The sequence below is a fragment of the Sorex araneus genome, chromosome 1, assembly GCF_027595985.1.
Source record: "Sorex araneus isolate mSorAra2 chromosome 1, mSorAra2.pri, whole genome shotgun sequence".
Taxonomy (NCBI): domain Eukaryota; kingdom Metazoa; phylum Chordata; class Mammalia; order Eulipotyphla; family Soricidae; genus Sorex; species Sorex araneus.
This window is the reverse complement of record NC_073302.1, coordinates 230,145,639-230,170,788: the sequence shown is the minus strand read 5'-3', so window position 1 is coordinate 230,170,788 and position 25,150 is coordinate 230,145,639. Positions and strand designations below refer to the sequence as shown.

Below are 25,150 nucleotides of genomic sequence, written 5' to 3'. Positions count from 1 at the left end.
TAATATACACTGCCAGAATGACCCCGAGCACAGAGCCAGGAGTAAACCGGGAGCAGTCTAGGGTGACCCTCTGACAAAAATATCTACTGACATAGTTTCTCCATTAAAGGATATAATAAAAAGTAATTCATCCAAGAAGATGGCTGAATTAAAGACAGCTAAAATGGTGTAGCACCTAGCTCCAGAAACTAAATATGTAATCATAACTCAATGTGGGTGGTGTTTTAAAATAAATGTCCTAATGATTTATCATCAAGGAATGTTTAGCTTATATACTCTACACCCCAGAGAATGGACATTTTTAAATTAAAAAAGGCTCAAAATGAAATAATGAAATAAGTTATGAAATAATAAAGTAAGTTGTAAGAAATAATTTATATAGCAGCACATACTAGTGCGGCTCAAGCCCATGTGACTCCCTGACTCCCAGGACCATGGGTGTGGCCCAGGTGTGACCGTAGCACTACAGGGTTCTTGCCCCTGAGCATCCCCAGAATTGTCCTGTTTTTATTAACACTTACAAAGAAGGAAAAATAGGGGAGGCTGGGGAAGTGTGCATGTGCATGAAGTTAGGTCAAGTTACTTCCAGATTTGAGATTAAACTATTTCTTTGAAAGGGGGAGAGGGAGGGCAGCAGAGAGAATGTCACCACACCTGATATTACTCAAGGGCACAGTATTCTGATGTGGCTTCCAAAGGTACTTGGGGGTCCATGCAGTATGAAAAATCAAAGTTGGGGCTTCTAAACGCAAGGCCAGCACTCTGCATGTTGAACAACATCCTATAATCAGGTCTGAGCTTGTGTAAGTCAAATAATGAGTTTCTGTAGAATCTAATCCCCCATACACAACTAGAATACACTTTTAGAAATGCTGGATAGTGAGCTGGTGAGACAGTATAAAGACATTAAAAGCTTGCCTCGCACATTCCCAATCTGGAGTCATGACTCCCAAGCACTGCCAGAAGTGATCTCTGAGCACAAAGAAAAAGAGCACATCCTAAAAATGCTGAATGAAATATAAAACTGCAAGGGCTATAAAATACAATGGGGAGACCATTTGCCTTGCACACAGACAACCTGGGTTCAATTGTGGGCACCGTTATGATCCTGAACTCCCACAGGAGTAATCTTTAAGCAGAGCCAGGAGACATAAAATGGTAAAACAGAGGGCTGTAGCAATAGCACAGCGGGTAGGGCGTTTGTCTTGCATGTGGCCAACCCAGGTTCAATTCCCAGCATGGCATATGGTCCCCCCGAGCACCGCCAGGAGTAATTCCTGAGTGCGTGAGCCAGCAGTAACCCCTGTGCACTGCTGGGTGTGACCCAAAAGGCAAAAAAAAAAAAAGAATTAAACAAAAAGATGGGAAAGATAAAATAATAATACAGAGAGATGAAGGCTGGAGTTTATAGGACACTTGCCTTGCTCAACCGAGGTTCAATCCCCAGTATTCCATGCTTCAGGTGTGATGCCTGAGCACATAACCAAGAGTAAGTCCTAAGAACCAAATGTGATCCAATAACCAAGCCTCCCTCCCATCCCCAAACACTCAAAAAAAATCCTCTGCTGCTACGTGGATGGATCTGGTGAGTATCATGTTGAGTAAAATCAGTGAGCAGGAGAGAAACAGAGTCAGAATTATCTCTATCATATGTGGAATATAAAGACATTTCCTAGGGGAATATCAAACATCCAAAGACAAGAGAAAGGAAGAGGGGAAGAATCAGTATTCAGTAGCAACATAAAGACATTTCCTAGAGTAATAACAGAGTCAGAATTACCTCACCATATGTGGACCATAAAGACATTTCCTAGGGGAATATCAAACATCCAAAGGAAGAGAATGGAAGAGTGGGAGAATCGGTATTCAGCAGGAAGCCTTCCACTGGCATGGGAATAAATGTGATGAGAACACTAAGATAACCGTGGAGGGGAAATGTGCTTGCTACAGGCAGGCTGGGGGCTGCAGGAGAACTGGGGACACCAATGGATGGTAGTGGATACTGGTGAAGAGACTGGAATGTTGTACACATGAAACTCAATCACAAATACCTTTGTAACTTTGTAATCAACAGTAATTCAATGAGAATTTTTTAAAAAATAAACACTGAATAAAAAAACCAAGAGGAGAAGGGTAAAACTGAGCTGATTATATGTTTAGTGAGCCATGTGAACTATCTGATACATGGATTCTATCACCTGTTATGACTGCTATTCTTAAGGAATTGGAGGCACACGCAGCAGCCTCAGGGATCACTCCGAAAAGGGAATAGTCTGTGGTGCTATAGCTCTAACCCAGGTCAGCCATATGCAAGCAAGTGCCTCACTCACTATCACATCTCTACAACCCTCAGTTATAACTGCATTCAATAGTCATACTCATCGGCAGCCGTAACATGTAATTGTCCTAATTCTTTCCACCAAGCAAAAGGTTATGTAAGCTGGTAACATATCAACCCACATATTGTGCTGTTTTTTGGTTTTCTTTTTTTTGCTTTTTGGGTCACACCTGACCATGCTCAGAGGTTACTCCTGGCTCTGCATTCAGGAATTTACTCCTGGTGGAACTCAGGGGACCATATGGGATGTTGGGAATCGAACCCTGGTTGGCCGGGTGCAAGGCAAATACCCTACACACTGTACTATAGCTCCAGACCCTGTGCTGTTCTTTTTAAGAATAGAAATGTGTATCTGCTACTAGCAATATTTAATATGCCTAATTATCAACAATCTACTTACAATGGTGTTTTTCTTCATGAAAAATTATAAAGTTCACTTGTAAAGGGACATAGTTGCCCTACAGTGAGTTCCAACTATCTCTGAGCCCTCTTAATATGCAACTAAAAAGTATTATATAACTCAGAAAAAAATTATACCACATCTAGGTGAGAATGCACTTTTACCTTGTCTCATCAGCATTAACTGGTGTTCATGTCTAGCTGCTTCCATTTCTGCCTCCAGCTTCTCTTTGGCTTCTCTAATATTTCTGTCCACCTGCTCGCGCTGTTGCTTTTCCATTTCATCGAGAGCCTTCCATCGAGATGCATACTCAAATTCAAATGTACCAGGTTGAGCAAATCGCGGTGGCTGTTCTCTTTCCCTAAGTTTAAATTTAAAAACATAGAAATATAAATGAAAAAAAAAAATACAACAACAAATGAGAAAAATGAAAGAAACTATTTGCCAAGCACTTAACAATGTTCAGAGCCCTGTGTTAAGAAATACATGAATTACTCCATGGCAATGTATGATCATACATGATTTAACAAGCCAAAGTTTTGGAAACTGTCTATGGATGCCTGATTATACTGTGTAATCAGGAATAAAACCTAAGTGATAATGCTATAATGCAATAAGACCTATTTTGGTTTTTACTTAACAATTACAATAAAGCAGTCTGCAAAATCTGAATGAAATATGCCCTAAATTATTATGTACAGATTGTTTTTGCTCTGAAAGCGTTTTGCCAAAGGAAAAAAATTTAATGTTTGGGCCACATCCCTCAGTGCTCTTAATCCTGGTTCTGCACTTAGGGTCACTCCTTAATGGATCAAACTGAATCAAACTGCCAGAGGATCAAACCTAGTTAAGCAAGGCAAATGCCTTCCCCACTGTACTTACTATTTAGCCTGGTAAAGAAAAAAAAGAGACCAAAAAAAAATATCAGAAACCTCCCACCGCCAAGATGTGATCCAGGGGGCCTCTCCGCAGCTGCATGAGCGTGACTCCTGACGCCAGCTAAATTTTTCGGCGTGGGCAGCTCCTCGCAGAACATCTCCAAACTGAGAACTAAGCCGCGGTCCCATGCCCGCCCAGGAGGGTAAAGGTATTTCTCTCTCTCGCCTCTTCCTTTGCCGGGGGTGAAAGGAGTGGTGACCGCCATATTATGACGACCACAGATGGGGTTTACAAGCTTGCAATGATCCAATATCTGGAAGAAATCTCCCTGGACTTAGTTGCTAAAGTACAGAAATTCAAAACCCCGTGGCCACTACCGTGGCCGCACGACCTCATATCTCTTCACAACAGGTCTGACTATTGGTGTACTCCTAACAATAAGTGAGGCTTGTGTTAAAATATTGAATGTAACCATAGTAAATAGAAAGTAAAGTGAAATTTATCAGTTACATGGCGGGGGTGTGTGTGCGGGATGGGAGGTGTGCTTTTTTTTTTCTTTTTTTTTTGGGGGGGGTGGTGGATATGGGCACTGGTGAAGGGATGGTTGTTCCAGCATTGTATAACTGAGACTTAAGCCTGAAAGCATTGTAATTTTCCACATGGTGATTCAATAAAATAAAACTCTTTAAAAAAAAAAAAAAGGAAAGAAAAGAAAATAGCAAAAGGTATATACAGAATAAACATTACAAAGGAATATAAAAAAATATATCAGAAACATAGAAGTAAATCTGAATGATAAAAATGTAATTATTTAGGCTATGTAATTGTTATCTAACTGAAAAATTATACAAATTAAAATCTATTTATAAAAGATAATATAAATTAAGGACAAATAACATAAAGCAACTAGTGTTTATTGAACATAATGTGCTACCTGAACTAGCTAAACCAAAACACAAAAAGGGAATATTAATACTACGTTGGAGAGATCTTGGAATCAGTCTCTGGCATTGCATAAACTCCCAAGCAAAAGACACATGCTGCAAAAACAGTTTTGATACTGGGTCAGAAAATTAATATTATATATTAAACTACATAGGGGCTGGAGAGATGTGTCAGAGAGTAAATAAGAGTTGCTTTTGGAGATGACAAACCCCAGTACAATCCCCTAAGCACCACACTGTGGTCCACCAAGTACCACCAGGATTCCTGAGCACAGAGCAAGGAGTAAGCCCAAACACTGCTGGGCATGACCCAAAACCTGCTCTTAAAGTCTTGGGGCTAGAGCAATAGCACAGTGGGTAGGGCGTTTCCCTTGCATTCAGCAAACCCCAGTTCAATTCCCAGCATTCCATATGGTACCCTGAGCACTGCCAGGAGTAATTCCTGAGTGCAAGACCCAGGAGTAACTTCTGTGCTGTGACCCAAGGAGCAAAATAAAAAATCTTTGGAGAACAGAGTGATACTATAACAGGTAGGATATTTGCCTGACACAAGGTCGACTTGGGTTCAATTATTTATGCAATAAAAGAGGAAGCAGCAACAAAAAGAAAGAATGAGAAACAGCATCAGATAGTAGCTATGATCTAGGTATTCAACACCTAAAAATCAATTTGAATTTTCTCTATTTGAGAACACCAAGGAAAAAGCCAGAGCTCAATAGACTGGAACACACACTTTGCATATAAGAATCCTGGGCCTGCCCGCGTGGGGAAAAAGTAACTCTCCTTCACTGCTGGTGGGAATGCTGACTGGTTCAGACAGCAACAGTATGGAAACAGTATGGACACTTCTCAAAAAATTAAAAACTGAGCTCCCATTTGACCCAACAATACCACTTCTGGGAATATATCCCAGAGATGCAAAAAAACTAAAGTAGAAATGACATCTGCACTTATTATGTTTATTGCAGCACTGTTTATAATAGCCAGAATCTGGAAAAAACCCCAAGTGCCCGAGACAGATAACTGGTTAAAGAAACTCTGGTACATCTACACAATGGAATATTATGCAGCTGTTAGAAAAATTGAAGTCAGAAAATTTGCATATAGGTGGATCAACATGGAAAGCATCATGTTAACTGAAATGAGTCAGGAAGAGAAAGGGACAAAGACTGCACCCACTTGTGGAATATAAAGTAACAGAATGTGAGACTGACAACCAAGAATAGTAGAGATAAGTACCAGGAGGATTATTCCACAGCTTAGAAGCTGGCCTCACATGCTGGAAGAGGCAGCTAAGATAGACACGGGACCACCAAGTAAAGAGCACTAGGAGGGCCCGCTCAGGATGGGAGATGCGGGCTAAAAGTAGACTATAGACCGAACATGATGGCAACTTAATACCTCTATTGCAAACCACAACACCCCTACCCCTGCCACAGAGGAGGGGTAGGGGTGGGGGGAGGCAGAGGGGGGTGGTTGAAGGGATGCTGGAATCACTGGTGGTGGAGAATGGACACTGGTGGAGGGATGGGTACTCGACCATTATATGACTGAAACGCAAGCACGAGAGTCTGTAAGTCTATTGTACCTCACAGTGATTCACTAAAGAAAAATTAAAAGAAAAAAAGAAAAAGAATCCTGTGCCTGATCCCTTGCACCAGTCACCCAACCACTGCCAGGAGCAAACTTCAAACACTGATGTAGACAAAAACAACTTTTTTTCTTTTGACTCTCCCCCACCTTTCCACACATCTTTAGGATAACCAAACCATCCCAGGAATGAACAAAGAAGGGCTCCTTATCTTCCTCCTCCAAATCTCTACCATACTTCACCTGGTATCTATACTTTCAGTTACTTCCATTTAACCATTCTTTTCAATGGATAATCATCTCAATAATCTCCTAAAAGATAATCTATGAGGACTAAAGATAGCATAGCAGGCAGGGCACTTAACTTGCACATGGCAAACCCAGGTTCAATTCCTAGCATCCCATGTGATCCCCTAAGCACTGCCAACAGTGACCCCTCACCACCAGAGGCCCTGCACACTACCAGGCATTGCCCCAAAACAAACATATCCCCATACCCATCAGCAAAATCAAGTTTCTTTTCACACTATATCCAAGGATTGGGGAGACAGCTCCAATACTGGAGTGCATGACCCACAGAGCCGGGAGTTCGACCAGCCCCACTCTGCACATCCTCCCAACTGAATAGCCTAATTGCTAAAGCTATAGCCCTGAGGGCCCCAGCAGCCCAGCCCAGCCAAGCCTCTAACAGGTTAGATATAGTCTAGAATGGCTCTGAGCTCCCAACTATAGTTGGTGGCTTCCCTCCAAAAAAAAAAATGAAAAACAGAAACGCAAATCATATCCAAAATCTGACCACTTCTCACCTCTACACCTGAAGACTCCAGGTCAGCAGGCTCCTGAATTATGCCTGTGGCTCTTCAAATGGCAAAAAGGCTCCTGTTAGTCATTACAGTGCTTCTTCCTTTCTCATATAAGGTTCAGCAATCTCCTTCCAACATGGTATTTTCCCCCCTTCCAACATGTTCTATCTCAACCAGATTCCGACTACTTTCCCCCTCACTGAAGATACTCATGCTAAAATCACCCCTTGACTATTCCTGCGACAAGCCAGAATCAATAATAAAGGCTTCAAGGCCTTTAGTAATACTCCACTCTGCTGAAATTGCCATTTCCCACTGCAATTCTGAGAGCTGTGTGGCGCTCTCCCTCCTTTAACGCTATTTAATCAAATGTCACTTTCTCAGGTAAGCAACAACATCAAACTTACATGAACAATAATGTAAATGAGTCATGTTCCTCTGATTCCGAACAACCATTTTTCATCGTATCTCTGTTCTTATTTTTCCTCCAATCACCACTGGCTTTCTATCCTCATGCAGCATGAATTTTAGGTCTACTACCAACATTAAGTATAGAGCAAGTATTTGTATTTAGACCAATGGCAAGGGGCCCAGAGAACTTAAAAGGACTTGAGTGCATAACTGCCTGACAGTCTGGGTCCCAGAACCACATGCTCCCTACGCCAGGCTAACTATGGTGGCCCGCAGCACTGCTGAACCCAAGCCACATCATGCCAGTATGACTGAGCTGGGCCCTGGACCCCTGAGAACTGCTAGGGAAACCCAAAAATAAAGTAAACAATAAGAAAAATATTCAACAGCATTAACATCAATCAACATTGAAAGTAACATAAAAAATATCATTTTCAACATTGTAATAAATATATATATATATTTGCAATTTTTGGGTCACACCCAGCAATGCACACGGGTCACTCCTGGCTCTGCCCTCAGGAATTACCCCTGGTGGTGCTGGGGGGACCATATGGGATGCTGGGAATCGAACCCGGGTCGGCCGCATGCAAGGCAAACGACCTACCAGAAATTTTACCAGAAATTTTATTTTTTTATGTTGGGTTAAAACCGCAGGCTTTATAAATACAGGTACTCTACCATGAGTTAACCATGAGTTAACATCTGTAACCAAGACAATCAAATCTTGGGGATGAAGAGATAGTATAGCAATTAGAGTGTTTTGCGCAACCAAGTTTGAACCACAGCACCACATGTGGTTCCCTGAGCCCGCCAGGAGCAATCCATGAACACTGAGCCAGAAGTTAAGCCCTGAGCACCACCATGTATGGCTCAAACACCAAAAACAAAAGAACTACCAAATCTAAAAATTTTTATTTTTTTGTTGAGCATGATGTACTTTAAAAGTATTAATAGAAACATATTCTTTACAGCAATTGCCAGTATTAATAAACTTCAAATACACAAACCCTTAGATCTAAACCTATAGTGCTCAATTGAGTTTTCATTTTGTGATTGTGGGCTGAAAAGGGTCCACTTTTGGCAGTGCTTGGGGAACTATACAGTGCAGAGACAAAGCCCAAGATTCACTTATATAAGGCACATACTCTAATACTGAGCCATATCCCTAGCCCCATAAGTGTTACTATTTTCCCAAAAAACAAAACTTCTGGGTCAAAGAGATAGTAATGGAGTTCAAGCCTTGGCACCTCTGGACTACATATCATCCAGGAGTGATCACTGAGCACAGAATAATTCCTGAGCATAGCTAAGTGCAGCTTTAAAACACCGAAGTATTTCCCACCACTTCATAACTGCTGTATTACCTTTTATAACCACTGTATTACCTTTGGTTCACAATTTATTGTTTAATCAAAACCACTAAAAATGTTTGAAGGGGCTCAAGAAATAGTACAATGAGTAGGGTGCTTGCCTTACATGTGACAAGCCCCGGTTTGATCCCCGACGCTGCATATGGCATAGTCCCCCAAGCACTGCCTGGAGTAAGGTGTAATCTTGAATGCAGATTCAAGAGTAACCCTGAGCATTGCCGGATTTGGCCCAAAAATAAAATGTATATATACATATACATGTTTGCCTCATGAGTATAGACAGCTCAAAGTTGCACTACAGCACGTTGAACAGCATGAGTTACAAACGCATTCCAGTTTCTGTAAAACTGTAAAACAAAATATGCTACTCATGGGGCTGGAGTGATAGCACAGTGGGTAGGGTGTTTGCCTTGCACGCGGCCGACCCGGTTTCAAATCCCAGCATCCCATATGGTCCCGAGCACCGCCAGGAGTAATTCCTGAGTGCAGAGCCAGGAGTAACCCCTGTGCATCGCCAGGTGTGACCCAAAAACCAAAAAAAAAAAAAAAAGCTAGTCTTACCTGTTAAGACTCTTACAACAAGGGATGGTTTAAAACACATTTTGCTCAGTACAAACAACTTTTATTAAATTATTTGCATCACACTAAAAGGCAATAGGTAAGAAATCTGCAACATTTGTAAACAGCCTATTTTTCCACTTTCATATCTAAGGAGTTCTTACTCATCCTCCTTACTACCTTCTTTTATTCTCAACAACCCCTTCCCGTCTTCAACTTATAATACACCTGCAATTTATTAAAGAAAAATTTTCATAATACAAATATATCAGTTTCTCTAGATTACTGACATTCTCAAAGTTATATATTCTTGCCCAGATTAAATTTTTCTGAGTAATGGTTCAGTCATGTAAGAAAGAAAATCAGTACACAATGTAGATATCACACCTACTAACTAGATTTAACTCTACAGAATATTAGATAAACACTTCCTATCAAGTGTAGTGCTATACCTAAGCACCATTAATAGCATGCATCTAATAAAATCTTACTTATGATACTGCTGAGTTTTCTGCATTAGCTTCTCTGGCAAGCCATCTTCATCGTCAAACTGTTCCATAGGTTCCACAATGACTGGACGAGGAGTTCTAAGAGGTCAAAAGCATTAATAATTATTATTTTAATTTAATAGTGTCTAGAACCAATATACTAGTAGCATTTTCCTCACAATTCCATGGTATGCAATTAAGAAATCTGGTGTTCAGGGGGAGGTATACTGTGACTCTTGGTGGTGGAATATTTGCACTGGTGAAGGGATGGGTGTTCGAGCATTGTATGACTGAGACTTAAACCTGAAAGCTTTGTAACTTTCCACGTGGTGATTCAATAAAAGAATAAATTAATTTTAAAAAAATTTGGTATTCAGAGAAATGTTTTAGAAGTTATTAAATGTACTGACAAAGCAAGTCAAACACTCAATTGTACCAAAGACAGTTGACAAAGAAGAAATAAACATACGGTCTATTCAAGATAACAGGAAAGTAAATAAACACTTAACCCACTTTTGGGGTTAACTTTGTAAAGTACAAAGAGGCTGAGGAGCTAGCTCTAGTGGACTGAACACAGCTTTGCATGCAGGAGGCCCAGGTTCAATTCCAGGCACCACAACGTACCACAATAAGAAAAAGAGACGCTAGTTCCTAGTTTCTGTATGGGGTATTATCATCCCCTGCAAACTCCCACCTCTGCATGCTTGACAGCTTTCCCTCTGCTTCTGGCAGACTTGCTCAGTCTTTCTAAAAGCTAAAATGAGGCCTAAAACTTATGAACCAGAAAAGGCTGGGGCAATAGTATTAGCAAGTAGGACACTTGCCTTCCAAAGTGGCCTTCAGTTCCCAGCACCTGATATGCTCCCCTAAGCAATCCTTCAGCACCTCCAGATATGGCCCAAAAATCAAGTTATGAAACAGAACGTGACATTCAAAGAAATTCAAAGAGGAAGACAGGAAAAGAGAATGCTGAGATACATGACCCACAAGTTTTGCAAACAGGATGCTGGGTTTCAAATCCTACACCAAATGGTCCCCTAAACTCTCCCCAGGAGCATCCCCAAAGCACTGTTAGGTACGGCCCAACAGCCAAAAACAAACTGTTAGAGGGGCCGGAGCAATAATACAATGGGTAGGGTGTTTGCCTTGCACGTAGCCGACCCAGGATCAATCCCCAACATTCCATATGGTACCTGAGCCTGCTAAGGGTCATCCTTGAGTATGGAGCTTAAGTAAGCTCTGAGTACCATCAGGTGTGCCAAATAATAAAACAAGAATCAACAAATGTAACAAGTCACAAAATAACTGATAGAGGAAGCATTAAATTATTTCTCTCCCCAACCCCCTGTACTAATAAAAATGAAAGGACCAAAGCTAAAGCATAAGCTTCGCCTGCTAAAGCCCTAAATTTTCTTCTTTTCCTTTTTTTCCTGCTTTTTCAGCTACACCAGACTTCTTTTGGCTCTATGCTCAGGGGTCACCTCTGCCGAGGGTCAGAACAGTACAAGGTGCCAAGGATTGGTCACGTATAAAACAGGGACCCTACTCCTACTATACTCTCTTCAGCCCCAAGAGCCCCAAATAGATCCCTGGAACTACATTTCCCTCCACCTCCCCCCACCCCCAGTAATGCCAGACCAGTCAAAAAACCAATTAAGTAAATGAAAGAATAAAATCAAAGAGCTGGGGAGAGAGGTCAAAGGGCCAGAGCATTTGCCAGGTTCAATTACTAGCCCTGTATGGTGCTTGGGCACTTGTGCCAGAGCATCCCAATCCTCCCTCAAAAATAGTACAGGGCTGGAGCAATAGCACAGCAGACAGGGCATTTGCCTTGCACTCGGCAAACACAGGTTCGATTCCCAATATCCCATATGGTCCCCCGAGCACTGCCAGGAGTAATTCCTGAGTGCAGAAGCAGGAGTAACCCCTGAGCATCTCGGGTACGACCACAAAAGCAAAAAAAAAAAAATTGGCACACACAAGCCCTGGGTTCAATCCACAGCATGTATAGCCCCTTGACACCAGAAGTGACCCTTCAGCACTGATCTAGAAATATCTGCTGAGCACTGGGTATGGTCCAAAAAAATTAAAAAAGAGAAAAGGTTCTCAAAGGAAAATGAGGTAAACAATAATTTGACTTAATAGTTATATTCAAGGCTACTCTTCACATAAAGAAGACAGAGAGGCTTTCCTCAAAGTTCAAGAATTTGCAATTTATCTAGCAATAGCTAATTCTTGGCTTTCTAATACAGTTCAGCTCACCAAAGTTCAGTGTACTATGAAACCATTCAAAATGTCTTAATATTTTTTAATTTTAAGTTTGAAATGTTGATTTTTTTTAATTTCCTAGTATTTTATTCTGCAGTAAACTTACATCTTTAAAAAAAAAAATCCATGTCCAGAAGAGTATGTAGCATTTATCTATCATATCTTTGCCACAGGTTAATCACTATGCAAAAAGGTAAAGAAATTAACATTTAATAATGTGCTATTCTAATGCCCACTAAAGGAGTTCTAGCAAGTAGTTACAATGAAATATTATGCAGCATTTTTTTTTCTATTTTTCTTTTTTTTTTTTTTGCTTTTTGGATCACACCTGGCGTTGCACAGGGGTTACTCCTGGCTCATGCACTCAGGAATTACTCCCGGCGGTGCTCAGGAGACTATATGGGATGCTGGGAATTGAACCCGGGTCGGCCGAGTGCAAGGCAAACACCCTACCGGCTGTGCAATCACTCCAGCCCCTATGCAGCATTTTTAATATATGAGCAGAAGTTCCCCTACAACAGTAAGGGAAACATTTTTACTTTGTTTTATGGCATTAAGAGTATCTTCAGGAGATTGGGGGGGGCAGGGAGTTTCCAAAAGACTGGGTGTCCTCTGGCATTTCTTGGTCAACAAGCCCAGAGGTTCACAGCTCAGGCCCACAATATTCAGGATGACCTGACTCCAGCAGTGCTGGGACACAAAAAGACGCACCACACAGTGCTGGGAATAAGAGGATGGGGGAAATACAGGGCTGGGGATCTAGAATGGGGTCAGATGTATGCAACGTATGCACTAACCCCTAGACTTCAGCCCAAGAGAAACTGATTATACAAGATGTTTACATTTAGAAATTAAATCCTTTTGATCCACTCTTGACAAAAAAAAAAAGAGAGAGGATTAAAGAAATCACTAAAAGAGATAAAAAGGAAAGCAAGGGGCCAAAACGAGCAGCTACAACGGTAGGGCAATTCCCTTGCACACAGCTGACTTGAGTTTTATTCCCCACACTACCTACATGTGGTTCCCTGAACCCCCTTGCACCCCCAGGAGTGATCACTGAGCAGAGCCAGGAGTAAGCACTAAGCAGTCAGGGGAAAACCCAAACAATCACAACTATAAACAGATATAAAATGTCTAATGCATTAACTCTTTTTTTTTCCTTTTTGGTTCACACCCGGCGATGCACAGGGGTTACTCCTGATTCTACACTCAGGAATTACTCCTGGTGGTGCTCAGGGGACCATATGGGATGCTGGGATTCGAACCTGGGTCGGCCGTGTGCAAGGCAAACGCCCTACCCGCTGTGCTATCGCTCCCAGCCCCCGAATGCATTAACTCTTAGAGCTGTTTTATTCAAAATGCTACCTACATTTATATATATACACACACACACACACATATATATATTAAATGGTTATGTGCTTTCACTTAAGCCCTCCATTCCCTGTACCTGGGAGTGTATCTTTGCTTTCTCTTTTCCATAAACCAATACTTTCCTTTAAGTCCAGCATGGAGTTAGCCTTCTTAAATAATAAAATTCTCTTAAAAAATAAAATTCATCCATGCTTCGCTGTAATTTAAAAAGATATAACCAACACTTGGAGTTTTAAAAAGGGGGAAATTAGCGAGAATTGTTAAGGCTCTTGTGTGCAACCCAAATTCAATCCCAGGCACCCCATTAGTTTCCAGAGCCCTGCCAAGTCCCGCCAGAAGTGATTCCTGAGCACAAAGCCAAAAGCCCGGAGCACAGATGGGTGTACATAAAATGCATACCTATAACCACACCCATGCCTCGCCTACTACATTATTACTTTCTTCACTCATTCATTATTTAATTATTACAGCTTACTGTGTGGCCAGAAATTAATAGAATACAACTGAGGGATTATAGTGCTAATCCTCTAAACTGTTAATGCTATGCAAACCCCCAATCTAAGCTCCATGAGAAAAAATATTTTTTTACATCCAATACCCTAAAACTTAATTATCTCTATCAAGATGGTCAAACTATCAGATTTTTAAAAAAGGGGAGGAAGAAGAGCAAAAAGAAAACGGGTGTGGGGAGGTGGGGAAACAACACGACACAGAGACCAGGACAGTGGTGTGACAGTACAGCAGATAGTGTGCTGGCCTGCATGTGGCCAACCCAGGTTTGATGCCCAGCACCGCCCCGGCCCCCCCCACCCCCAGCCTACCAAGAGTGTTATCTGAGCACAGAACCAGAAGAAAGCCCAGTGCACCACTGGGTATGTGCCTAATTAAAAAATAAATGGGGGGGGGGGGGGGGGGGCTGGAGAGATAGCACAGCTGGTAGGGCGTTTGCCTTGCACGTGGCCGACCCGGGTTCAAATCCCAGCATCCCGTATGGTCCCCTGAGCACGGCCAGGGGTAATTCCTGAGTGCAGAGCCAGGAGTAAACCCTGTGCATCGCCAGGTGTGACCCAAAAATAAATAAATAAATAAATAAATAAATAAATAAATAAATAAATAAATAAATAAATAAATAAAAATGGGGGCGGGGAGGGGCTGGAACAATAGCACAGCGGGTAGGGCATTTGCCTTGCAACTGGCCCACCTGAGTTTGATTCCCAGCATCCAATATGGTCTCCTGAGCACCGCCAGGAGTAATTCCTGAGTGCAGAGGCAGGAGTAAGTAACCCCTGAGCATCACCGGGTATGACCCCCCCCAAAAAAAAAGCCAAGGCAATAATCACCATAAGAACTTTTACTTTTAATCCACTTTTAAAACCATGATAAGTATAAAAACTTGGGGCTGGAGCGATAGCACTGCGGGTAGGGCATTGGCCTTGCATGCAGGCAACCCTGGTTCGATTCCCAGCATCCCATATGGTCACCTGAGCACTGCGAGGAGTAATTCCTGAGTGCAAAGCCAGGAGTAACCCTTGTGCATCGCCAGGTGTGACCCAAAAAGCAAAAAAAAAAAAAAAAAGTATAAAAACTTTCTTACAGGAAAACTGACAAGTCACCATTAAGATGACAACAGAGATCCTATACCCCATATAGTACTCTGAGCACAAAGCCAGAGTAAGCCCTGTGCACCTCCAGGTATAGCACCTCACACACACAGCCAAAAATAAAAACAAATTAAAAAAAAAAAAAAAGACAAGTTTCAGACTGGAGAGAGTATACACAGGTTAAGGCATTTGTCTTAACTGAGAGCAACCTCAGAACCCCATCCTTTGAACCCCAAGACTGACCCCTGAGCACAGAGAGGTGCAGCCCCCATTCCCCCAAACCCACTGTCAAAATAGATACTAGGTTTGGGATGGAAAAGAACATGCCTGATCCATGTCCATCTTTTTTAGTTTTGGGGCCACACCCAGCCACACTCAGGGGTTACACCTATCTCTGCACTTAAGCTAAGGGGCTATATGAAATGCTAGGAAATCAAACATGGGTCAGCTATGTACAAGGAAAGTACCCTGCCCACTTGCTATTTCTCTGAACCCTGCTTTTAAAGTGTCAAGTAGCTCAAGAGGCTGGAGCATCTGTTCTGCATGTAGGATTTCTGGTTTGATCCCAAGTACTGCCAGGAGTGACCTCCAAGTGCTGAGGCTGGATATAACCTGAGCCCCGATTGAATATAGCTCCAAAAACCAATATATTAAAAACTTGAAAAAAATTTCAAGAGGCACTTCAAAAAGGCTAGGAAACTTAAAAAAAAAAAAAAAAAAAAAAAAAAAAAACCAGAAATGGCCCAGTGTCACCACTTCACTAGAACAGGGTACACACAGACTGGTCATGACTGAAAACTCTGGCACCTTCTTGGAATGGAAGCGAGCAGGTTCTCCTTTCTGCATGAAGGCCCAGTAGATCCCAGCCAGGCTCCATAACTGAACCTCACCAAACTGCCAAGCCACCAAATTGTCCCAGATCTACTTTGCAGACCAAGCAGCCACAAATGCAGCCAAGCAATACCTCAAATTTTCGTAGTACCATCAACCCAGTAGGATCACAGATCTAAAGAGAAAGCTGCTGAGAATCCCACCCAGCAAAATGAGCCCAAATGATGACACAGAAGCCCAAAGCATGAACCAGCACAGCAAAACCTCAGTAACATTACCGTTATCATGAGGATCACAAACTGAATCTTAATGATCTTAGATATTATAACTCCATTTGCTTGTAACAAATATAATCCGATTTGCCTACAAGGGGCAGGCTAGGATAGTGGGTGGGAAACTTGAGACACTGGTGGAGGGAAGGGCACACTGTTTATGGGATTGGTGCTGGAACATTTAATCCTAAAACCAACTGCATTATCAACAACTTGGTAAATAATGGGGTTATAACAACAATTTTTAACTTTTTTAAAAAAGTAAAAAAACAAAATGATCATTACTGTTAGTAAAGTAAAATTTCATCCACAAGGTACTCCTATACATATGAACATACTAAAAACTGAAATATCAAATGTTTATGTGACTATGGAACAACTGAACTCTCTCATTTACTGCTGGTGGAAATGCAGAATGGAACAACATTCAGTTGAACATATAGCACTGTAGCACTGTCATCCGGTTGTTCATTTGCTCGAGCGGGCACCAGTAACGTCTCCATTGTGAGACTTGTTATTACTGTTTTTGGCATATCCAACATGCCACGGATAGCTTGCCAGGCTCTGCCGGGCGGGCGGAATACCCTCGGTAGCATGCCAAGCTCACAGAGAGGGATGAAAGAATCGAACCCAGGCACGCAAGGCCAATGCCCTACCCACATTGCTATCGCTCCAGTCCATCTATAATAATGTTATAAATAATAGTACATAATATACATACACATTACAGAGTTAAAAATATGACAAAGGGGCTGGAGTGATAGCACAGTGGGTAGGGCATTTACCTTGCACATGGCCGACCCAGGTTAGAGTCCCAGCATCCCATATGGTACCCTGAGCACCGCCAGGAGTAATTCCTGAGTGCATGAGCCAGGAATAACCCCTGTGCATAGCCAGGTGTGGCCCAAAATTCCAAAAAAAAGAAAAATCAAGGCATCACTGTGCCCGCCTTCCAGCTAAGAGAATATTACTGAAACCTCAGGCATCACTCACGCACCCTATTCTTATTGCCCTTCCCTCTCCCCTGCCCTTACAAACCCCCCAAAGCCCCTTCCCCCAGATCTTTCTTACACTTGTCTATCATTCCTTTGCCTTATGTTACTGTTAGAGGAATTTTGTTTTAGGTATTATCATTTGTAGCTATGTGTTCCTAAATAATATGTGGCTTTAATTTTTTTTAATTCATAAAAGTGATACCCCCTAACCATTTTCCATAAAATCACAGAGGAAAATATGTAACATATATACAAAATTAACAGATTTACAAGGCCAGCAGTCAAAAACACATGTAATAAAATATAACCTAAGGAGGGGAAAGAGAGTACAGCAGGTAAGGTACTTGCTTTGCATGAGTCTGATTCAGGTTCGATTCCCTGCACTCTATATGCTCCCACCCTGAGCCTGCCAGGTATGATCCATGAGTGCACAGCAAGGAGTAAGCCCTGAGCACACAACCAGAAATCATTGCACTGTATCACTGTAGTCCCATTGTTCATCGATTTGCTTGAGCGGGCACCAGTAATGTCTCCATTGTGAGACTGTTACTGTTTTTGACATATCAAATATACCACAGGTAGCTTGCCAGGCTCTGCCATGTGGGCGGGATACTCTCGGTAGCTTGCCGGGCTCTCTGAGAGGGATGGAGGAATCAAACCTGGGTTGGCCGCGTGCAAGGCAAATGGCCTACCTACTGTGCTATTGCTCCAGTCCGCTAAACCAGGTATGGCCCAAGAACAAAAAGCAAACTAAAGAACACAAATTTGCCAGCAAAACAGAATACTGGTATCATGACATAGGTAAAATCTCATAAATATTATGCTAACATGACTCACATACAGGAGGTTCAAGTTCAATCCCCAGTGCCAATCAGGAGCAAACTGAGCCCAATCAGGAGCAAACTAACAAAAGCACCTCAAGCTACTTTAAAAAACACCACCAGAAACAAAAATTCATGCTTTAAAAAGAAAAATACATAAAAGAATATATGCAGGGGCTGGAGCGGTCATACAGTGGGTAAGGCGTTTGCCTTGCAAGCAGCCGATGCGGGTTTGATTCCCAGCATCCCATATGGTCCCCTGAGCACCGCCAGGGGTGATTCCTGAGTGCAGAGCCAGGATTAACCCCTGTGCATTGCCCTGTGACCCAAAAAGCAAAAAAAATAATAATAATATATGCAGTACCAAAAAAGACTAATTTACAACTGTAGAAAGGTCCACAGTGGTCTAGGACAGACAGGAACTGGTAACTGCAGAAGTTGGGGACCAAGACAGATAAAGGACAAGATGACAGTTTAAGTCTTTTTAAACTCAGAATACTGACTCCTGGATAGGAAATACTACCCAGGCAGAAGTATCACTATCTGCGTCATCTCTGCTCCCTCTCAAGGAATCTACTTTTGAGAAAGTCCATTACAAAGATGTTTGTCCTGAAATACTAAGGCCAGCAGAAGCATAAAAGTCTAGCCCAAATAAAGTCAGGCATTCTGCCAAAGAATTGTGTTACTCTTCCTGATTACTGGTTCCAAGCAATTGAGAGAGGAGAGGGACAGGTCTGCCACATGTGGCTGTGCTCAGGGGTTACTCCTGTCTCTGCACCCAGGAGTTACTCCTGGCAGCGCTCAGGGGATAAGGGATGCTGAGGATCAAACTTGGTCAGCTGCATGAAAGGCAAACACCCTACCAGCCATACTATCTTTCCAGGCCACATAAGCAATATTGTTTGTGAAGGACAGTAGGGGACAGTTTGTGAGGCTGTGAGCACTCTGACACTACGATTTTCTCTTATATCTGTCTCTTTTCTTAACCTTCATGGCATCCCTTCTTCAGGCCTATTTACCCAAGGCTGGTCTCTGGCACAGAAGAGCACAAAGAAATTTGGTTAATACGAATGTTCTCTGTCTCCTATCTGTCTGCTAGCTAGTTTCTGTAGTACAGGGGATGAAACCCAAGGCTCACAATGAAGGTCTGTACACTCAGTAAAGATCAACTTCCTCACCCGTTATCTTGGCTGTGAGGACAGGTTAGACCAGGGCTTCTTTCAATTTTCTTCACTTGGGCCACTCTCTGCCTGAGAAATGTAGAATGGACTTGCACTGCCACAAAAACCTTGAATTGGGGCTAGAGCAATAGCACAGCGGGTAGGGCATTTGCCTTGCACCAAGCCAACCCAGGTTTGATTCCCAGCATCCCACATGGTCCCCTGAGCACCTCTGGGTGTGACCACCCCCCTCCACGCCAAAAAAAAAAGAAACCCTTGGATTCATTCCAGTTGATAATGAATTTGATTTTGATCACTGCACACACAAACTTTTTACTGATTCTTGGGGGAAGTCAGGTGACCAAGGATCCTGACTGGAATGCAGAAGAACAAGCATGAGGGGAGAGGAAAGGCAAAACCAGCACAGCGGGTAGGGAGTTTGCCTTGCCCACAGACAACCCAGGTTTAATTCCTCCGTCCCTCTCAGAGAGCCAAGCAAGCTACCCGTGGTGTATTTGATATGCCAAGAACAGTAACAAGTCTCACAATGGAGACGTTACTGGTGCCCGCTCGAGCAAATCAATGAACAACCAGACCACAGAGCTACAGTGCTACAAGTATTATTGTAAATTTAGTTCAAATGGAATAAGAGAACTGATTCTCAAAAAAGAAAAAAAGAAACCTTTTACTCTTGTCAGTTTTAAAGACCTTCATATTCAGTTTACATGACCCCATATAGGGCACAAACAAAAAAGCTAGAAGTAGGTTACCTAGAGAGATTTGTTAATACTTACTGAGTACTGTACTTAAAAATGGACGCAAAATAGGGGCCAGAGCGATAGCACAGCGGGTAGGGCATTTGCCTTGCACGCGGCCGACCCGGGTTCGATCCCCGGCATCCCATATGGTCCCCCAAGCGCCCCCAGGAGTAATTCCTGAGTGCAGAGCCAGGAGTAACCCCTGAGCATCGCTGGGTGTGACCCAAAAAGCAAAAAAAAAAAAAAAAAAAAGCCGCAGAATACACAAATAATATATGCAAATTAGGTGAAAAGATATTAAAGTCTCCCATTCAAGTAAAAAGTTCTGCTTTGCATATAATAGAAAGATGAATAAAAAATTACGATAGGAAACATGCTGAGAGCAATGGAGAAGGTGCAGAGCTGGAACACAGGCCTGGCACATCAGAGCCCTTGGTCTGACCTCCACAGTTCCCCGAGGGACACCCAGCAAGCCAAGGAGGTGTCCTCCAGCACCATCAGGTATAACCCAAAAATGACTGGAGAAAGAAAATTTCCTGAGGTTCAAGAATCATAGGGAATTTTTTTTTTTTTTTTGCTTTCTAGGTTACTCCTGGCTTATGCACTCAGGAATTACTTCTAGTGGTGCTTAGGGGACCACATGGGACGCTGGGAATATCACTCCTAATTTGTATAGGCAAACAAAAATTTCATATCAATATCACTGAGTATTCACTCAAAATCTACTAAGATTTAGGAAAGACATAATTCCAGTATGGAAAGTAGATATAATATGCAACTGGATAGAAGACAGATTTGCAAAACTTACGTTGTCAGCAAAAATGCCCCGTCACCACATCTTTCCAGGGCCTTTCTTGCAGGAGGTTTTGCTGCAAATTCTACAAAACCTTTTCCTGTGGCTCTACCTCGGTCATCCACAACCACAACAGCTTTCTCTACTGGACCAAACTGGGAAAACGCTTGCTCCAGAAGCTCATTAGAAACAACAGGAGAAAGGTTCTTAACAGTTAAGGCTGCTCCATGAGTGGCAAATCGAATTCGAAGAGGTCTGCTCTTCAAAATGGTGCCATCCAGTTCTGCCTTTGCAATTTCTGCCAATGTTCTGGATTCCTTAAAGGGGGAAAAAGAAAAATCACTTGTTAAAAAAAGTAGCTTTTTTTTTTTTTGAGCCACAAGTGTCATGCTCAGTGATCATTCCTAGCTGGGGCCACATGTAGTGCCAGGAAACATACCCAGCCAGCAGCAAGGCAAGAGACTTCCTGCTGTACTATCTCACCAACCACCACATTAAAGAACTATTTGATAAAAAGTACTTAAATATAAAGGACTACTTAAAAACTATTTAATAAAGAGCTTTTTAAAGAACTATTTACACGTCTACTTAACAATTACAACTCTTAATAGTTCAAATTACCTTATCTTATGAACTAAATTCTATTTTGCAAATGACAAATGTTTAACCTTTCTAGACCAAAATTTAACATGATAGGTTTGGAGGCAGAGGTACCGAAGGAGAAAACAACTACAAGCAACTCTTTTCACTGCAATTTTATAAGCCAATGAACTGTGTTCAGTTTGTTTACTTTCGTTTGGGGGTGGGGACAGGTGTTTCCTAAGCAGGAAAGGGGGTACAGTTGGTGCTTTTCTGCAAATGGGCTGGTGGTTCAATCCAAGGACCCAAGTATGTGAGGCTGCTTAGAGTCCTGAAGATGCTGGGGAATCATATGCAGTGCTGGGGATAAATCTTGGTCAGCAAGCAAGGCAAACACCTTACAGCCCAGCAAGCACATCTCCCAGCCCCAAGTCAGTGTCTTACAAAGAAAAAGCAGTGAGCTGTGCCGTCCAAAATAGAAGCCACCAGCCAGAACTGTCTATCTAAACTTAAATTTTATTTATTTATTTTTGGGTAGCACCCGGCGATGCACAGGGGTTACTCCTGGCGATGCTGAGGGGGGAGGGGAAATAGGATGCTGGGAATTGAACCCGGGTCGGCAGAGTGCAAGGCAATTGCCCTACCTGCTGTGCTATTGCTCCAGCCCCCGTTAAATGGGGCTTAAGACAGTAAATGGGTGAGGGCTCAGTACCTACTTGGATCCCGAGCAGTACTGCCAGACATCAGGCATGAGGTACAGCCCTGGAGGCCCTCCAGCACCAGAGATGGCTCTGAAAGCCCAGTACTGCAGCCCAAAACACCACATCCTTCCCGACACTGAAATATTCGCCCAGTTGGTGACATTATCACCAGAAGTGACCCCTGGCCCCTAAACATAGCTTGGGAGCCCCCCCCCAAAAATAAAATCTGGAGCCAGAGAGATGACTCAGGATGGATCCCATGCCTCACTGGAGTCCCTGGGCGCAATCCCCAGCACCAAAAAGCAGTAATCAAGTAAGTTTCTTAACACCTTGACTAAACTAGTCCCATTTTAAAATTCGACAGTCCCAAATCACTGTTAGCTGAAAGTTCACGGGATGGGCAGGTAAGGTAAAGCACTGTAGCACTCTCATCTAGTTGTTCATCCATTTGCTTGGGAGGGCACCAGTAATATCTCCAGTGTGAGATTTCTTGTTACTATTTTTAGCATATGGAATACCACAGGTAGCTTGCCAGGCTCTGTTGTGGGAGCTGGATACTCTTGGTAGCTTGCCTTGCTCTCTGAGAGGGACGGAGGAATTGAACCCAGGTGGGCCGAGTGCAAGGCAAATGCCCTACCCGCTGTGCTATCACTCCAGTCAAAGGTAAACTAAAGGAATTATTAACAGTAATTTTTCGGTAGGAAGAAAAAGGATTTTTTTGAGCCTATAAATTATCGTCTTTAAGATCAGACTACCAAAACAGATTTGAGAAAAAAAAAAAAACCCACAGCCATATTAAAAAACACACACACATACAGCACAAGATTCTCTGGCTAGAGTCTATGTTTCCCAAAATAAGTGACATTGTACCCATTATTCACCACTTTTTTAATGAAGGGGGCAAAGACTAACAGAAGGTGCTGCCTTGAATGCAGTCAAAGGCCCTGAAAGGCACCCAAAGGCCCTGAAGCCTCACCCGGAGTGATCCCTGGGCATAGTCGGGACCAAGCCCCGAGCACCACCCGATGTTGCCCCCCTCCCCGGCCGCATTAATAAAATAAATTAAAACAGGGATGTTGGACCCATGAGAGGGCCAGTAAATAGTCAATGCAACTGAATGGGGGGAGGAGAGACAAGTTTTCTGTTTGCTTAAATAAGGCAGTGTGGGGGTTGCAGCAACAGAACAGCTGGTAGTGGAGGGTGTTTGCTTTGTACAAGAAAAACCCCGGTTCCATCCCTGGCATCCTATAGGTGATCCCTAAGCACAGAGCCAGGTAACCCCTGAGTATGCCCGGGTGTGGTCTGAAAACAAAAATGAAGCACAATTCCTGCCTGTTACTGGAAAACATTTCGAATTTTCTAGGGAGACAGATGCGTATTGTCTAGTTGAGCTGTGTAATAAAAATATACAGTCCTGGGGCCGGAGCGATAGCACAGCGGGTAGGGCGTTTGACTTGCACGCGGCCGACCCAAGTTCGATCTCCGGCATCCCATATGGTTCCCCAAGCACTGCCAGGAGTAATTCCTGAGTGCAAAGCCAGGAGTAACCCCTGAGCATCGCTGGGTGTGACCCAAAAAGAAATGTGTGTATATATATATATATATATATATATATACACAGTCCTACAGAATTCATCTCTCCCTTGCAGAATGTCCAGGGCCGGGTTCCAGAGTGGAGCACTAACCACCGGGCTTCACAGTCGCGGGAGCATCGCTGCCAGGATGAGCCAGGTCCAGGAGCGGCCAACGCGTGGCGGCCGGCGGCGCTGATCAGAGGGGAGGGTTCCGGGAGCTCGCACCCGATTGGCACGTCGCGCCCCTGGCCCGCCCCAGGCCCGCTTCGCGTCAGAGGCGTCGCGACTCCGGAAGCTGGACCCGAAGGGGCCGGCATGCGAGAGCCACCAACAGGGCGCCTCCCCTCCCCCACCCCCAAGGCTGGGGCCAGGGGAGCGACTGCAGGACGGGAGGCAGCAGAGGCTGGAACGCCGGGGAGGAGGGGGCGCAGGAGGCAAGACTAGCGGGCCAGAGCGGCACGGGGGACGGAGGCCAGCGGAGGGGGGAAGCAAAGCGGAGGAGCGGAGCGAGGGCAGGGGTCGGGGCAGAGGGAGGAAGCAAAGCAGGAGGGTCGGGGCCGGGGGAGCGGGGGCAGAAGGGCGGGGGCGGGGAGAGAAGGGGCGGGGGGGCGGGGGCAGAGGGGAGACAGAGAGCAGGGCAGGGGGTGAGGGGCGGCGGGGCGAAGGGAGGCGGGAGCGCGGGCGCCATGCGCGCGGCCCAGCCCGGCCCTCACCAGGCGGATGAAGCCGAAGCCGCGGTCGCGGTTGATGAAGACCTCGCTGGGCTCGCCGTAGCGCTCGAAGAGCCGCTTGAAGTCCTCCTCGGTGATGTCGGTGGGCAGGTTGCCCACGAAGAGGCGGCAGCGCTGCGTGTAGGTCTTCTCGCCGGGCTTGAGGAAGCTCTTGATGTCGATAGTGAAGCCCAGCTCCTCGTCCGCGCGCTCGTCGGCGGGCGCGGGCGGCGCGGACTCCGCGGGCAGCGCCAGCGCCATGGCGGCTGCCGGCTCGCCCTCGCCCGTCGCCGTCTCGAGCGCGCGGAGGCGGGCCGGGTTCTTCTCGATGCGCACCTGCTTCAGGTTTCCTCTCAGCATCATCCTCGGGGTCCGCCGGCGCAGGGAACGCTCCTAGGCCCGGCCCGAGTCGGGGAAGCGGCCGCTACGCGCTGCCCTGGCCGCCGCACGTCCAAAATGGCGTCGCCAGCCGCCGCAGTTGAGAGACACGGTCGCGGGCCCCGCCCCCGCCCGCCGGCGCCACTGCGCCTGCGCGCGCCCGGGCTAACGGCCGCCTCCGGCCCGCGCGCCGCCGCACCCGCGCGCTCCGCTCCCCCCTCCAGAGGTCGCTGTCGAGCACAGAGACTGGAAGAGCCCGGGGCATCCGCCGGCGCAACCCATCGCCCAGCCCCACGCTGGAAACAGATTGTTGGTGATTGGTGGGAAAACTGTGCTGTTGTGTGACGAAACAGTTAAGCTGCGGAGCGTTTGGGCTCAAGCACGTTTTTAAGCCCGGAGAGTCATTTTACTTAAGAAAGTTAAACAACCAGACCATGAACTGGCAACCATATGCCATGGGTCAACAAAGATTTTTTGGTAATGAACCTGAGTCAAGGTCTGAGAGTAAGGGGTTAAGATGCTTGTATTGCATCTCACTCACCCTAATTTGA

The 25,150-nt window shown here is 44.3% G+C and overlaps 1 protein-coding gene across 3 annotated transcripts in view; it reads right to left on the bottom strand.

The window, feature by feature from the left end:
- Window positions 1–24,715, bottom strand: part of PSPC1 (paraspeckle component 1) — an 84,372-nt gene extending 59,657 nt beyond the window's left edge. For 2 of the 3 annotated variants that reach the window (XR_008628422.1, XM_004604510.2), the window contains exons 1-4: window positions 24,225–24,714; window positions 20,673–20,974; window positions 9,788–9,883; window positions 2,903–3,099 (exon numbers count right to left, since the gene is read on the bottom strand). Coding sequence is in view for 1 of the 3 variants with exons in the window: in XM_004604510.2 (XP_004604567.1) it covers window positions 2,903–3,099; window positions 9,788–9,883; window positions 20,673–20,974; window positions 24,225–24,584 (955 nt within the window). In the remaining 2 variants the exon portion in view is untranslated. Of the gene's footprint in view, window positions 1–2,902; window positions 3,100–9,787; window positions 9,884–20,672; window positions 20,975–24,224 lie in introns of all 3 variants that reach the window. The other variant, XR_008628421.1, reaches the window with a different exon arrangement.
- Window positions 24,716–25,150: the final 435 nt, after the last annotated feature.